Source organism: Lissotriton vulgaris, chromosome 1_1 (genome assembly GCF_964263255.1).
Source record: "Lissotriton vulgaris chromosome 1_1, aLisVul1.2, whole genome shotgun sequence".
Taxonomy (NCBI): domain Eukaryota; kingdom Metazoa; phylum Chordata; class Amphibia; order Caudata; family Salamandridae; genus Lissotriton; species Lissotriton vulgaris.
In genome coordinates, this window is record NC_141685.1 from 1568768482 (window position 1) to 1568785173 (window position 16692).

Genomic DNA, 16692 nt, shown 5'->3' on the forward strand with positions numbered 1-16692 from the left:
TTTGATTGCATTAATTTCATTTTAATTGTGTTTTTGCACAGTTAGTGATAGACTAAGCATTTAATCCAGCATTTTTCTCCATCTAATTTCCTTTAATTGTTGTAGCAGTAGGTTAATTTAGGATGACTCAACCTAACTACAATATTAGTCCTCCTCAGGCATTTTGGGTTTCTGGTAATGAGCCACCCCTTAAGTGGTTGGAATGGAAGCCTTATTTTTGTAATTACATTGATGCATTAGATGAGGATGGAAAAATGTCTCATGCTCAAAAAAAGAGACTTCTTCTTCATTCTTTAGGTCCTGTTGGACTAAAAGTTTATGAAACTATGACTAAACCCTCCTTTCCTGGCGATTTAAATGTTTATATGTTAGCACTATTACATTTAGACACTTATTTTGCTCCTAAGGTGTGTATTGGCGTAACAAGGTATAAATTTTTCTCTAGGAAACAGACTAAAGAAGAAAATATTGATCATTTTTTAGCTGATTTGAAGAAATTATCCTTGGATTGCAAATTTGGTGTTATACAAGAAGAGTTAATTAGAGACCAAATCGTTATGCATTCGTACAATACCTCCATACAGGATAGGTTATGGATTAATGGGGACTCTCCTCTTGATGATATTCTTGCCATCGCACGCAAGGCAGAAATGTCTGGCAGATGCGCTAATGTGATAAAGAATGACAACTGTGCAATGTCCAATGATGTTGTTTGCAAAATTAACGCCACGGACAGGAAAAAACATAACTATAGTCCTAGGCAGTCTTTTGGTTCTAACAACAAATTTTCTAAACATCCTCAGTTTTCATCAAATGTTAAACTTAAATGTTATAGATGCAACAGTTTAGACCATTTGGCTGACTTTAAAGGATGTCCTGGGTTGAAAACCAAATGTTCTAGCTGTGGATTGAAAGGCCATTTGACGAAAGCATGTAATAGAAAAAAGAGAAGCAAAGTAAATTTCGTGAATGATAATGATGAGGAAGAGAATTTTGAAAATGATGTGGAAGATAATCTAGTGATGAATGTCCATGATAAGTTGGTTTTAAGAATAAGAGATGAAGACATGGTTAACAAGCCTATTTGTACAATGAGCATTGGGGGTGTAATTGTAAAAATTTATGCCGATTCGGGCTCACCTTATACCATCGTTAATGAAGATATGTGGAAGTCTTCATTTATTCAACATGTGGGGGAGAAATTATTACCATCAGATATCCACCCGGAAGGTTATTTAGGAGACCCAATTTCCATTTTGGGTTTTCGTTGGTTTGTTTTCAGGTTCAAAGACAGGGAATGTAGAGGGAAACTGTACATTTCAAAGAAAGGACCACCTGTTTTAGGGTGGTTCGACCAAAAACAACTCCACATCATATTGGATCCTAATAGTAAAGAACAAGTTTTAGTAGTTGATGACTGTTCTATAGTTACAGAAAGCATTTTAAAGAAATTTCCAAAGGTTTTTAGTAAAACTTTGGGGAATTTAGTTGGTTTTGAACATAAAATCATACTAAAAGATGATGCCTGTCCAAAGGTACACAAGTGTAGGAACGTACCTATCTTAGTGAGAGATGAAGTCAGTAAAGAACTGGATAAACTTGTGTCTACTGACATCATAGAACCTATTGAGGCGAGTGAATGGGTTTCGCCAATTGTCGTCGCAAGACGGAGCAACGGCAAAATCAGGTTGTGTGTAGATCTAAGGTATTTAAACAACAACATCGTGGTTGATAAATTCCCACTTCCCAAAATCAATGAGATGGTTTCTAGTGTTGGTAATGCCCAGTGGTTCTCTACCATAGACCTATCATCTGCATACCACCAGATCTCCTTGTGCCCCGATTCAATGAAGTTTACGTCCTTTGTGACGCCTTTTGGGTGCTTTCGTTATAAACGCATGCCGTTTGGCTTAGCTTCGGCGGCTGCTGTTTTTCAACGGCTTATGTACCAATTATTCAAGGGAGAAAAAGGTGTCAGATATTTTCAAGATGATATTCTGGTCTTTGGGGACGATGAGAATGAGCATTTATCGAGGCTACATAAGGTTTTGAATATTCTTGGGAGCAAGGGTCTTACAGTTGAACATTCCAAATGTAAATTTGCTCAAAAAAGTGTAACTTATTTAGGACATATTATTGACGCTGAAGGGGTTAAACCCAAACCCTCTTTGGTTTCTGCAATCTCCGAGGCTCCTATTCCTGCAAGTAAAGAGGACATCAAGTCGTTCTTAGGAATGGCTGAGTTTTGCTCAAAATATGTTCCTAATTTTGCGAGTGTCTCATACAACATTCGGCAACTTTTAAAAAAGGGTGTGAAGTTCGAATGGTCAAAGTCCTGTGATGAAGATTTCTTGAATATTAAGAATGCTATTGCCCAGACCACTGCCTTGCATAGTTTTGATCCATCTTTTGAGAATGTAATTACCACAGATGCAAGTAACAAAGGTTTGGGGGCAGTTTTGGTACAAATTGATGAGAAAGGAAAGGAAAATATAATAGCCTATGCCTCTAGATCCCTTTCTCCTTGTGAAGAGAAGTACCCTATAATAGAAAGGGAGGCCTTAGCTTGTGCCTGGGCACTTGAGCATTTCAAGTCTTTTATATGGGGAAAAATGTGTTTGTTAAGAAGTGACCACAAACCATTAGTAAAGATTTTGACTACCGAAGGAGTTATCAACGCTTCTGCTCGCCTAGCTAGGATTTCTATGAGGTTACAGAATTTCATATACAAAATCATTTATGTACCAGGTAAAAGCAATGTTCTGGCTGATTTTCTGTCAAGAATGCCTGTAATGTTAGAGGAAGTGGATAATAATGAGTGGAATGAATTACAAATTGCATATGTTCATGATGAAGGACTGTCAGCCTTTAGCAAGGAAGAGTGGAACAAGGACTATCTTGCTGATGAAGGTTTACAGAAAGTTATCTCCTTCACCATTGAGGGTTGGCCTGATAAGAAAGATGTTCTTGATGATAATTTAAAGCCCTTTTGGGAGATTAGGTCTGAACTCTCTGTTTCTCATGACACCTTATTAAGGGGTGAAAGAATCGTTCCCCCTAATGGGTTGCGGGAAGGAATAATTGAACTTTGCCATGAAGGTCACCCTGGAATTGTTAGATCCAAATCCTTAGTAAAGAATTTATTCTGGTGGCCGGGTTGTGATTCTCATATAGAAAAAATTGTTAGAGATTGTACCATTTGTGCTTCTGCTGACAAAACTTTGCGTACTTTCCGTCCTCCTATGTTGGAGTGTTCTCCTCCTGAATCTACTTGGGAATCAGTTTCAGTAGACATTATGGGTCCTGTTCAGGATCAGGATGGTTCTCAGAGGTATTTAATTGTGATCATTGATTTGTTTTCTAAATGGCCTGTGGTCAAAGTTGTAGAAAGAGCGGATACTGATTCAGTTTTAAGTTTTCTGGATGAAACTTTTGTCACTGAAGGCATTCCTTCTTGCATTCTCACCGATAATGGTGTTCAATTTTTATCTGTTAAGGCAAAAAGGTATTTTAGCAAACTTGGTATCAGACATAGGACAACGTCACTTTACAATCCTAGTGGCAATGGTGTTGTGGAACGTTTTAACAGGGTTTTGAAGAACACTATTCAACTTTCTTTCAGTAACAATCTAGATTGGCAAACTCAGGTTGGAAAAGTTGTTTGGAACTATCGCATTACTGTGAATGACTCTACAGGTATTTCTCCTTTTGTTTTGATGAAGGGTAGGAACCCACGTTCAAAAACCATTCCTACTTGGTTATTTTCAAGTGAAATTGATCCCTACTCAAAAGATTTAGTTAAGGCGCGGTTAGTTCAAGTCCACGATAAAAGTAAAAGTTATCATGATTTGAGGCATGGATCAAAGGAGGTGATTATAAATGTTGGTGACTGGGTCAGAATTAAAAAACCTTTCAAGGTACAGAAGGGTGAGTCTTCTTTTTCTGAACCCTTCCAAGTTTTGGAAGTTTTGAAAAATTCCGTTAAACTTAGTAATGGGAAGGTTTGGAACTTAAGTAGAGTTGCCAGATGCAATCCTGGTTCTTCCTCTAAGGTTGATGTTCCCAATCAAGTGTGGAAACCTGAAGATCTGGAGGTTGATGACTCTAATTGTGATTTGGATTCCTTCCATGGTTCTGGAGTTGTTAGCTGCCCTAGTTCGTGTGAAGTTCCAGATCATAGTTTGGTTGTCACTGGAAGCAATAACTCAGATTCTCCTTGCAGTATTCCTGTGGAGTCAATTGCCACTCCAAGGGAGGATTGTTTGGTTTCTGGTGAGGAGTCTTCTCTCCGCCATTCCTCAAGGAAGAGGGTGGTTCCTTTGTGGCTTAAAGATTATATCACTAGTAACAGTTAAAGATTACATCAGATTGTATCACTTGTAACATTTAAGGTCTTATCACAAATTTAGTTAGTGTTTGCTGTAGTTGTTCCTTTTTCCATTATTTGTTTTTTTTTCTTTCCTTTTCTTTTCCTTTATTATAGAAAGGGGGATGTGTTGTGTTGCTTACTTCTGCACTGTTCCTTTAACCACACACATTCTTTCCTATGTCATTACTGAATGTAGAACCTTGCATATGTCATCTTGATGTGCATCCTTTGTAAGTGTCAGTTATCCATTGATGCTGATCTATGCTGGATGAATTGTACTGTGCTCTTCGAATAAACTAACTTCTACCTTAACCATCCTTGGATTTATCTTCATTTCACCAGCCCTTTAAGAAAACTTTCCTGCCCTTTAAAGACATTCCTGGGGTAAACATATGTGCACCCCTTCAAGGTGTGTAAACATCTAATTGCAGTTTAACATACAGAACTGTTTAAGTCTTTGTTATGCCACGCTGAAGGTAAAGTTGCTTAATCACCAGACTAATATCCTGTTTCTAATTTCAGGAAGTTTGATGGCGCATAAAGTACAACAGATCCAAAAAGCCTTTTTTTATACTTCTTTTCTTCTATGGAAGGCCAGTTTGGAATGTGGATGCTGAATGTATTTACTTTTGTTATCCACTTGCTCCTCACATTTAGCTTGTCAGTCTGACCTGTTTTAATACAAAGCACTATGTCTTTAACCATTAAAGTCACTGTTAGATTCAACATGACACCATCTGTGTTTGCCAACTTTTGCTGTGTCATAGGAACTCTGCACCCGCGATTTTTTCAATTTTTCTTCAAAGCGACCTTTTATATGATTTATCACTTTCTTTTTCCACCACAGAAATGAAAACAACCAAGGCAAAATTGATGGATAGACAAGGTCAACTGAAATATTCCGATATGTTCATCAAAATAACTGAAATAAAGAACATCAACCTTAGCAGACAGTATATGTTCGTCTAAAAAACTGAAAAAAGAGCATTCACCTTTGCAGACAGTAAACCTATTTTATCCCCAAGCGCTTCTAGCTCAGATGCTTTTATCTCCAAGAGTCGAAATCTTTTCTCCACATCAGTATGCACGACAGACAGCTGAAACACAAACCTGCAAAACATTGAAAAGATAAGTCAGTAATGCAGTTTAGTTGGTTCGTCAACCTTGGTTACTGGTGAAATTTCCACATGAATGAACAGTATCATTAGAAAAAGGAAGTGGCACTCTACTGGTTTATAAACTCCACCTGGTACCAAAAGATACTCATTACAAACTCAATTTAGTAAGAAATGTTAAACCAATAACTCATCACCAAGCAGGTTCCTTCCCTGATTCCCAGTCCATTCTGAAGTGAGTCCCTGATCCTGAAGACCACATGAGGCCATGTAATAAAAAACTGCCCATGGGGACACTACAGGTGTGTACTTTCGCTTTTTCCACTCCCAGAGCACTTTCTTATTAAAGAAGAGGATGCAAATGATTGCAAGGTCTCATCTGTAATACTTGCATGATAGAGCAATCTTAAAGGGGAATTCTCTATTGTGCATAGAAATGAAAAAACACTTTGCCTCTGTGCCCACAACATTTATAGGCACTGGTGGAGAGACAGATGAGCTATCAGAGCGGTAACATGTTACTGAATCGCAATATGGGTTTTCAACCAATTACTTAATTGGTATTTGGAAGGGCGTCCCTTACAAATACCAATTCGGAATGGGATGCATTAATGTTTTGAGACCAGAATCAGATCACAAAAAATGAATATTTTAGTGACTACGCAAATGCAGTGGTAACCCATTTACAAACAGGAACGGTTCCCCAAGAGATCCCTTCCCCCTTGTGAATGTTGACAACATTTTTTTTTTACCACAGCCTACTCTTTCAATTTGTTTTAAGCCCATCCTGTTTTCTGCTCAGCAAAATGGATTGAATATTTTTTTTAATGCTTTATTTAAAAGCAATCACAGACATGATGGACTGCGGACCTCAGCAGACCACCATCCCAGTGATGGCTGCAATTCTTAGTGGATAGCTATTTGCGACACACCTCATTAACATCTTTGACCTAGGCCAAACTTCAACCCACTACAAATCGGTATTTTACAAACTGTTTTTGAAGTACATAGGTTGATCGCATAACAGCACTCTGGTCGCAAGAAATACTGGTGGCTAATTGCGACCAGTGCTTCATAAGTCTGGCCAGTATTCCTGAGGTGTTGATATTTCGAGTTGGAATTTGTCTGGGGAGGGGACAATGCAGCAACTTATACTCATTTTTTCCCCAATTTTCTCTTCGACAAATTTGGAAAATATATTACTTTTCATGACTAGATCATCATTCATTAAACCTCTAGGTTGAGTGTTAAGCTCTGCTACTACCTGAAACAGAACATTTGAAATGATGAGGGTCTTTAAAATCCATTCAGAACACCACTTCGCATTAGCAGTTTCTGCAAGTTTTTTGGTGCAATTATTAAAAGCTCACCAACTGTGTTTTTTAGGTCTCACCTGAGCCAGCGCATGTCCTGCTCTGGCGAGACTTTTAGTAAGTGCGCTTCTGAAAATGCTGCCATGGCCTGGAGCTTGCAGTTATGCTCGCGAAGGCACGCGATCAGGCGTCATTTGGCTTTCCTCAGGCGCCATCTGTCTTTCCACCCTTACACTCGCAGCGGCTTTCATCGCTTGCGATTACTTTCACTTTCGCATCCGTGTCACTTTCACGGCCGCGCGGCCAATGCTTGTTTTATCAGCCTTTGAGTGACGTTCCTATTAGAAGCCTAAGGGTTTTTTTCGTTTTCTCGAGGATCCTTGTTTTTTTGGTTTTTTTTTTTGGTTTTGGTTTCGGTTTACTTGCTTGTTGTTTGGAAACGGGGAGGTTTCTTGAACACATTGGTAGCAAGATGGATAGTTTGATTTGATTTTTTTTTTATGGACGACTGGAGTTATGATCTTCTGATCTTTCTACTTATCTGAGGGTCACTGGTACAAATCCAGCCTACTTGACCCGTCCCACCCCAGTTTCATCGTTTTGAGGTGTGTGAAAGGAATCACTAATCTGCTGGGCTATATCTTTTCTTTCCTTTGGAAAAACAATGAAGGGCGCCTCGATGCTCTAGAGTGTACCCACAGTTTTATTTATGATTAAATAACAAATGTATTTACAGGTGCTGCGTGCCTTAAGTTAAGATCTTGCTGACTCAGGTTTTCATCCTGCCAAGATTACAAAAAGGGGTATGCATCTCCTTGGTAACAATACTGTACTTCTGTTTATAACTGTGTCAGTCACCAAAACTTGACTGAGCATATTGTTTACTATTCAGCTGAAAAAAAGGGGCGCACTTCTTGGACTACATTTAAAACCGATTTTATCGTATCCTCCTGATCCAGAGTGTTTACCTATGTTCTGGAGTGTGACTTCATAAAAACTGTGCCACACAGACCACGTATTTCAGTTGGTCGTCCTTTCTTGCCCGAGGGCACCAATCCCCCGATTATATAAACATCTTAGCCCTATTTTTTTTAACAACTCTTTTTATTGAAAGATCACAATATAACCGCAGCACTCCAAACCCCGGAAGGCACTGCAATCAAGTCATTCCATCTTAACCCTATTTTAATCACTTTCTGCAGGAAGTCTTTATCGGATAAGTCACTCCCTCTGTTGGACATACTGACCAGAGCGTTCAACATAAAAGACGAATAGCCTTTTTTTGTGAAAATGGGAACATGGCCCAGCAGCCCTCTGGCTCGTTGTAGCGTATTGCCTTGTAACCACAGAAGTGGGTCTGCTAGTCTCTGCTTTTCACACTCAAAGTGCCTAATTAAAAGCAGAGGGTAAGTATGCCTTTTCACAAACGTACAAATGAGTTCTCGTTGCTGATGCACCCATTAACAGTAAACGTGTTGCTTTAGAAGTGGATTTCTGTAGTAACGTTTACAATCCTTTTATAATCATCACCCCATGTAACCAGTGAGTTGTAAAGCACTTCCTCTGCTGAATTGGCTTTTCACAGCTTGTAAAGAGACAAGCGTTGCGTGAGGATAAATTATGTCTAGTGTATCTAACAGGGTAGACTGGCTACATAAGCTTAGCTTGTTGAACTCAATATACTGTTAATGGGAATATGTTTTTTGCCTGGCAACTCTGTGGCGTTGGGTGTGCGCGCATCAGTATATGCCTCTAACTTTATGTATAAATGGTAGACTAAGGGTGGTCAATACTTCAGATATAATTTATTTGCCATTGCAAACCATGTAGTGATGAGGACAAATCATAAGTTGAGGTAGCAGTAGAAGGCGAAAAGAGGTGCTGAGGTGTTTTGCGACTAGCTTGGCTTAAAGTACTGACAACACCGTATTTGACATTGCATATGCTACTAGTTTTTATGTGGGGCCGTACGCCTTCTTTAAATTGAAGTGGCTAGGCCCTCAAACATAATTTGTTATGTGTATAATCACTGTGTAGAGTGTCTCTAAGAGAAAGGTGCTTCTTCAGAAGAGTAATTTTGTGGTTACATAATCCCTTTGAATGCGTTTTATAACTACTACTTACCTTTAACTGTAATAATTTTTCTGTGAAGGTTGCTGCTAAGACAGTCCTTAGCTAAAACTGTAATACTACCAACAATCTTGGCTGGTAATGGACTGCCCACTCTGAATGGCTACATTCTCCTTTTGAAAGAAGATACTAGCAAACACATTTGTTGGCAATAGGCTAAAATATTACTATTTTAGCAACCTGTTTTAAGGGAGTATTAATCATGTTCAGGTGAGAAATAGAAGCATGTAACCCATGCTCTTATTACGCGTTGTGTGCTGATTAGTAGTTACAATCTTTTTTTATATAGCGGTCGTTGCCTCAGACTATTTCCAAATATCTCAGAATATGATTTCTTCACTGATGTTATTGACGACTCCATGTTGCGGATTTGACATAATTTCAGAAAATATCCATGCTTTCCTGTGTTGTGTATGATGTCATTACATTATAATGTGCTGGTTCTACATTTCAGCTTGTGCATTGCAGAATCATGGTGACCCTGAACAGGGACTGATGGGTGAGTGTGAAACAGTATTTTTAGACGTTACTTGGCATTGACTTGCATTAACCGAAGTTGTTTACTGACCCTTACCCGAAAAGTTTTCTGCATAGTTATGGATTTGCTTTACTTTCCATAAAATACATCATCTGTTGTGTAACTTGCAGATTTTAACAACAACAACAAATGTTTGTAGCTTAAACAGATTAAAAGACGCTAATAACACAGCGAAATGTTTTGCATCGCACTGGTGACCCCTTCACAAGGTTTGAACGGTCACCTTTCTGTTGCTTATTGCTGAATTTGGGTGTTAAACTAGTACTAATAGGGTGAAATCTTTGCCAGACAGTGATAACATACAATTGGCAACTGCACAACCAGTGATTTTTACTTAGCTGATTTTTAACCTGAGTTTTAATCCTAGCTTGTTGTAAATTAATCTAGGACCCTAGTGTAATTTTCCCAATTCATGCCCTTATATAGGTATAAATTACCCGATCCTTATATAGGCATAGAAATCATTACCATATTTAGACTGAGCCTATGCAGCCCAAATACGGCATGGCTACTTCCACAAAGTTCCGAGAATCAAAAACGATTTCTTAGAGAAACCCGCCTTCAGCAGCTAGGGACATCCCCTTGCCTGAATACTAATTTATCTAGGAAATCATGGAGTTTTCGAAGAACTGAGTCTTCAATGACGTTATTAAGTCCAATCATACGTCAAACTCGGCACCTTCAAAGTATAAATATGCCTACATTTGCCCAGACATTTTTGGAAAAACAAAAGGGACCCCTACTAAACAAATGCGTTTGCTATGTGTAGGGAAGTGACAAGTTAGGAAAATAAACATTAGCAAACATACAATATACAACATAACTCTAAGGGTGCAAACAGTGTGAGTCCACAATGATGTATTTTTTATAAAAAGTGTATCTTTATTCTATTCTTTTGATAATTTTTGAATATAGAAAATATTTTCACATTATTCAAAATGTCAAATGCATTACAATATTTTATTTACAATTACTTGTCACCAATATAACTCAGAACACAAAAAGTAGATGCATATGATGATGGCTAGCGGCAGAATATGAACTACGCGCGTTTCGGCACTGCTGCCTTCATCAGGACACCATCAATTCTGTTTTGTATTTCAGATGTTTTAGTAATGATAGCAGACAAAAAGTGGAGTGGCGTATGTGCTGAATAATAAAGGTACAGCGGGATACTCGATATTATTTTTCATACATTTTTGGCTAATTTCTCGACTGTCATCTATTTGAAGTGACTTCAGTTTAGTCCAATGGATAGATTTGTTTGGTCTGAAGTTATGGATGGAAATTCTCATATGACATCACTGGATTTAGCTTCCGAGAAAGTCTTATTAGCGATGAGTGACTAAACGGATCTTGGCGATTAGCATTGGGACGCCTAGCGGTGTATCGGTAGTCCGCCAACAAATAGAATTATTTGCAACCGACCACAAACGATATATCTCAACAAGACAAAGTTATTTCTGCTTTTCAGAATGTACAGCTCCGTCTAAAATGTGTGAATTAAAAAAAAATATCGGCTTATATTCAGGAGAAATAAACGTGATTTCACCTCTCTCGACGCAGCGGTTTACATGCAGTCACTCGAAAACACAGCCATTTTAAAGACGCCCAAATCATGGAGTTTTCGAAGAACTGAGTCTTCAATGACGTTGTTAAGTCCAATCATACGTCAAACTCAGCACTTTCAAAGTATAAATATGCCTACATTTGCCCAGACAAACACACGGTGGTTTGGAGCAGATCGACTATCTACTTGCCTACAGCAGCAAGTGCCGAAGGAAGCCGCCCCTCCAACAGATGCACTGAGAGACTCTGTCTTTTCTCCAGCTGAGAAATCCAGCTCCAGTGTTTCCAGGCTACCCTTGCGGGTTGCTGGGAAATCGAGTCCTGAGAGAGAGAGATACAAGACCTCCTTCATTCTAAACCAAGGTACGGAGCCGATTAGACCCTTAGAGAATTCTTGGATAGATTCTTGGCAGAGAAATACTAAACTTAAGCTACTCCTCACTTACTTCTTCCCTCATACTAGACTTCGGTTAGGTACACCGGGGTAGGAGTATTTTAGAAGCACCAGTTGAGTACTTTTAGTCATTATTTTATCAATGTATGTATTTTATATGCTTTAAGGCAATTTATGGCTTAGAAACCATATCATGCTTTTACAGTACTACTTTATAATACTTTTCGTATTATATACCTTGTACTTTATAACCAGTATTACGATTGTAGCAGTACATTTCTTATGCTTGAGAAAGAAGACTGTTCAATAAATACTTTTTATTGAAAACGCCCGTCTCTCTATTTTCTCAGCACCTCTGGTGAAACGAAGCATGCACGATTGACTGAGTAAAATAGTTATCGATTGTTTCCGCGACTCTAGAGTTTGATTTCTTATTCTTGGGAAACAAAGCTGTCATGTTTATGCGGTTGTCAGAAACTAATCCATTCTTGTGAATTCGAGAAAGTTTATAGTGACATCTGAGCTAGCTGGCACTCACTATTAAGTTTAATATATACGATAGAGACCTAGTCTACCTCAGTCCTACGTCTAAACTATAATATATGTTATTCCAATGAGCAGAGCCTACTGGGAATATAGGAACTACACTACATGGCGCCCAACGTGGGCCAAGGCGATAATTTAACGCTAGATACTAGAGTAACTCAGTCGTGCTTTTCACACAGACCCCTTTTTCCCGTAAACACTCCAATAGACGTCTGGAGTGGGTAAAAGGATAATATCCGCCAAAACTAAGTAGGACAAAAATCCTATGTATTAGTTTTTGGTTTGTTCAACGTTGAAGGATACAGTGTTCCAAAACATTGTGCACCTAATCTTTGTTTCCTTGAAACTTTGCTCTGAAAACCTTCTAGTCGACAAAAATGTCAGATAGTGAAGAGGAAAGGCGTAGAACTGCAGCAGCAGCTCGACCAGTCGTAGAAGACACAGGTCTTCAACAAAACGGGGATGATGCTATAATCATCCCGGTAAATATAAGAAAAACTATAACTTACAAACTCATAAACAATGGAGCATCATCGCGAGGTGGTAAAGTAATACTTGTTATAGAGGCACATGAGTATCGGCAGACAGAGGTATTCTATTCATGGATTCAGTTCCCTGCAGCAGATGCAGGAACACACGAGTTCCACTACTACAAAGTAGAGGAACCTCCAGCGGAATTCGTTCCTTTCGGGGACGTTGAAATTCCACTAACTTACCAAGAGCATCAGCTCTGGTTTAAAGGCGCCCTACAACATCAAAATCACATTACCAGGCTCGGTCCACTAGGTAGACCAGGAGCAACATGGCTGGTGCTAGCCAGCTACACACCACATCCTGACATTAACGAAATGACAGGTCCAGAACTGTTAGCTCAGCTGAAACAGTTAATTAAAATACACAGACAATTGGTTCAATAGGTCATGCAGACTTTTACAGTCCAACCACCTGTAAGGATTCCACAGCACACCCCTCACCAGGGGAACACAAATAAAATCACACCACAGACAATACAATCAGTCATTGGTATATTGGCCGCAAAGAGGGAACAAATTTCGTTCTGGTTAGCTCAGAAAATTACTCCTATAGAGGCAGTATTCCCTGATAGTACACCTCATGAGAAACACAGAATTCTGACAATCTGTTTACCAATGGGGATCGCACCACATGTGGAGGACTGTGACACTTGGGGTACAGTCTTTGCTTCAATCTACACATAAACACATGGTGTACCGTCCATGGCGGTAATACCAGACGTTCTGAGACAAATTCAAAATGAATACGGACCAGAACCTGCTTTGAATCTTGGTATGAAATTACTAAAATATTTTAAACAGGTCTCGGCTATACTATTAGCCAACATTAAAGGTGAAGCAGCATCAGTGGCAATCTGCCAAAAATTAAAAGAAACAGATATAACAGACCAACCATATGAGCTTGCTAGAATTACTGAAAAATCTTAGGAAGAGATAGTTTGGGTGGGAACCCAGTAAAACCCAAATTAACAGAAAATCCTGAAAAAGTTTTTATTAAAAATAACCTTCCTACTCCTAAAAAGGAGTGGGAAAATACTAAACAGATACTTCCTAAAGAGAAAAGTTCTCTGTCCAGAGGAAGATCTCCCCAGCGGGGAGGTAGGTCTCTACAACGGGAGCACTCTGAAAAAAGATAATACCTTAGAAATAGGGATGATCTGAGAAAACCTGATAGATATCAAGATACTGATGCACGTTCCTCTCGTACCTTTCAGATTTCCTCGCAGAAATCCGAAAGAAGAGGACGATCAGAACAGAAAGAGGAACGCGTGAAGTCCAAAGAAGAACAGCACGTTCCAAAAAAATAAGAAAACTCAATTCACCAAGAAGAAGGTAGCAAGCATAAAAATCAGACATGCCGAGGATCTTGAGGACAACTCAAGAACGGGGAGTGGACCCAGACAATGCTAGACAGCGCAGCAGAAGTCACCATAGTTCACAAGATCTTGAAGGATCATCTGGAGACAGTGGACTTGAATGAATGCATTCAAGTTGAAACTGCAGACACCAGGGTTAGTGTACCCCACAAGTTATATGAAATAACACTCCGGATGGATGGGGACATAACTAGAAAAATAAGAGCACTCTTTTGGGAGAAGCTCTCTAAGGGCTATGACATTCTTCTAGCTGAACAAGACTGGCCACCTGAATTTGTCAGGGAGTGCCCACATGGCGAAGAGATAATTATGCCAGCCTTCTCAAATCACATTCCAATTCATAAAAAATACACATGTGCTAGGAAATGGGCAGTAGCTCAAGCGCCAGCATTATACAAAAATCATGCAAGATGGGATGAGGACTCTCCTCATCCCTTAAAAAAAACCAGCCCACTGCACAAAGGCAGTATCCAGTTAAGCAAGAAGCTAAAAAACAGGTCAGGGAGATTTTAAATCAACTTGAATACCAAGGGGTGATTGAAAGATGGACCTCGTCAATGAACAATCCTTTGTTTCCTGTCTCCAAACCAGACAATTCATATCGTCTTGTTTTGGATTACAGACATCTAAACTCCTGTTGCAAAACGTTTGCAGTACAAAATGCACACAGTGCAGCATTGATGAATAACATCGTGCGGACAAAATATAAAAAACATTAGATATTTCAAATGGGGTTTTCTGTCAAAACATTGCACCTGAAAGCAGGCATTTGACGGCTTTCTCAATTATGGGGACACAGAGACAATTTTGCAGTCTCCCCCAAGGATTCAAGAATAGTCCAGGGTTATTTTCAGCCAGGGTGACCGAGTAACTACAAATGTATGATGATGAGGCATTAACTTATGTCGATGACATCTATCTTACAGACGACGATTTGGACCTGCACTTGAAAAGACTAAACACCATAATACTTGGGTTAATGGGCGTCCGCAGGGGAGGGAGGGGGGTGCGCTTGCCCCCCCCTGGATCGACGGTCCCATTCCTTTTATCCTTAATGTTCATGATTACAGCAGGCTGTTCCCCTGCGAGAAGCCCCAGGAGTTTAAATGTTCTCTCACTTGGGGCCTCTCGCAGTTCTCTTTGAACTCTAGAGGCTGCAGCAGCCCCTCCCCGACCTCGAGCAGACTGTGGACGGGCCCATTGTCATTCTGTCTGCTGCTGATCACCACATAAAGAATGACAATGGGCCGTCAGCCTTTCACTTGCGTTGAAGGCGAGTGAGGAAGTTACAATTTTGCCACCCCCTGGAAGGCGAGTGACGAAGTTAGAATGTTGCCCCCCCTGGAAAAATTTCTGCGGACGCCCATGCTTGGGTTTGCTTCCGAAAGGTTACAAGTTCAATTTTAAGTAATCACGAATTACCCACCTCCATGTCCTATTCTTAGGATACGAACTTTCAAGTGAAGGCAAAAGCCTGGCAGCAAACTTTATAGAGAAATGTGCACTGCTCCATCCTCCAAAGACGCTGAAAAACTTAGTCAATTCTAGGTTTCTTGAATTTTGGAAGAACTTATGTTCTAAACTACGCAGAAAGGGTTAAACTTCACTACGAACTAATCAAACCTGATTTCAAACCAACTAATTAGACTCAAAACCATACAGAAATTTTGCGTTCAATGCAAACAGACATGTTAGCAAAAAATAATTAGAGACACGCGACAATATGCGCAATCTTGTGATCCAAAACAGCCCGGGGAGATGCGGATTCACGTACCTGACCTTTAATGAAGGTGAAAAAGTACCAATAGCTTACAAATCACACTTGTACACACAAGCTGAAATAAAATTCACTTCTACAGAAAAAATTCTGACAGCGGTTCAAACTGCAGTAGCAAATGAGAGAGCTCTCGCACAGGGTAAACGCATAATGATCGTTACATCTGTACCTGCTTTAGAAGCAGTGACGAAACCAAGAATTCCCAATGCTAAAGCTTTACATCCAAGATGGATACGAGTTAACTCTCTTGCTGCAACAAACGTTGAATACGTCTTTGACCCGTATTTAAAGACACAAGAATTCCGAAAATACGAACACGAATGTCCACTGCCGACCGAGATTCTGCCTCTAGAACATTATGGATGTATAATCTATACAGACGGATCAGCACAACCCGCGGTTTGGGGGTAAACAAGCCTATAGTGCTGCGTGCGTGATTGTTAAAGGTCGCTGGCATGAAGGTAAATTTAGACCTATGGTCACTAAAACTCAATCACTCGGAGACTCTACAGCTCAGCGAGCTGAACTACAGACTTTCAAGATGGCGCTTGAAAATATGGATCGTGAATTCCCCACACTAATAGTGTACGATTCATATTACTGCGTCCAGTCTTACAACGAATACCTGCAAAACTAGGTTCAAAATGGTTTCAAAGACGCGAAAGGTGGCACAATCAAGCATACAATGCTTTGGGAACAAATAGTTCTTTTACAAAAAGAACTACAAAAAACTCACGTGATTCACACACTGAGTCATCAGCGTGATGGCGTTCACGTTGCAGGGAATTAATTGGCTAATATAGCCGCTAAGGCAGCTGTGCAAACGGCTTCCGTAGCTGCAATCACTCGGTCAAAAACTAAAATAGACAGCGAGATAATGCAAGCTGTCACTGCTTCAGTCAAAGACAGTGGTAAGACACTCCCGAAAGGATTTCCAGTAAAATACTCATATATAACTGATGCAAATAATGTTCCTTTTGCTCGAATGCCTGGAGTGGGGGATAGGGCAATTCCAAACATGGAACATAGGTT

The 16692-nt window shown here is 39.7% G+C and overlaps 1 protein-coding gene across 2 annotated transcripts in view; it reads right to left on the reverse strand.

Annotated features, from left to right (window-relative positions):
* The window catches only part of IKBIP (IKBKB interacting protein), a 126339-nt gene that overhangs the window by 66790 nt on the left and 42857 nt on the right, over positions 1-16692 (reverse strand). For both annotated transcript variants that reach the window (XM_086918082.1, XM_086918086.1), the window contains exon 2: positions 5362-5479. In XM_086918082.1, the coding sequence (XP_086774208.1) occupies positions 5362-5479 (118 nt within the window). The remainder of the gene's footprint in view (positions 1-5361; positions 5480-16692) is intronic.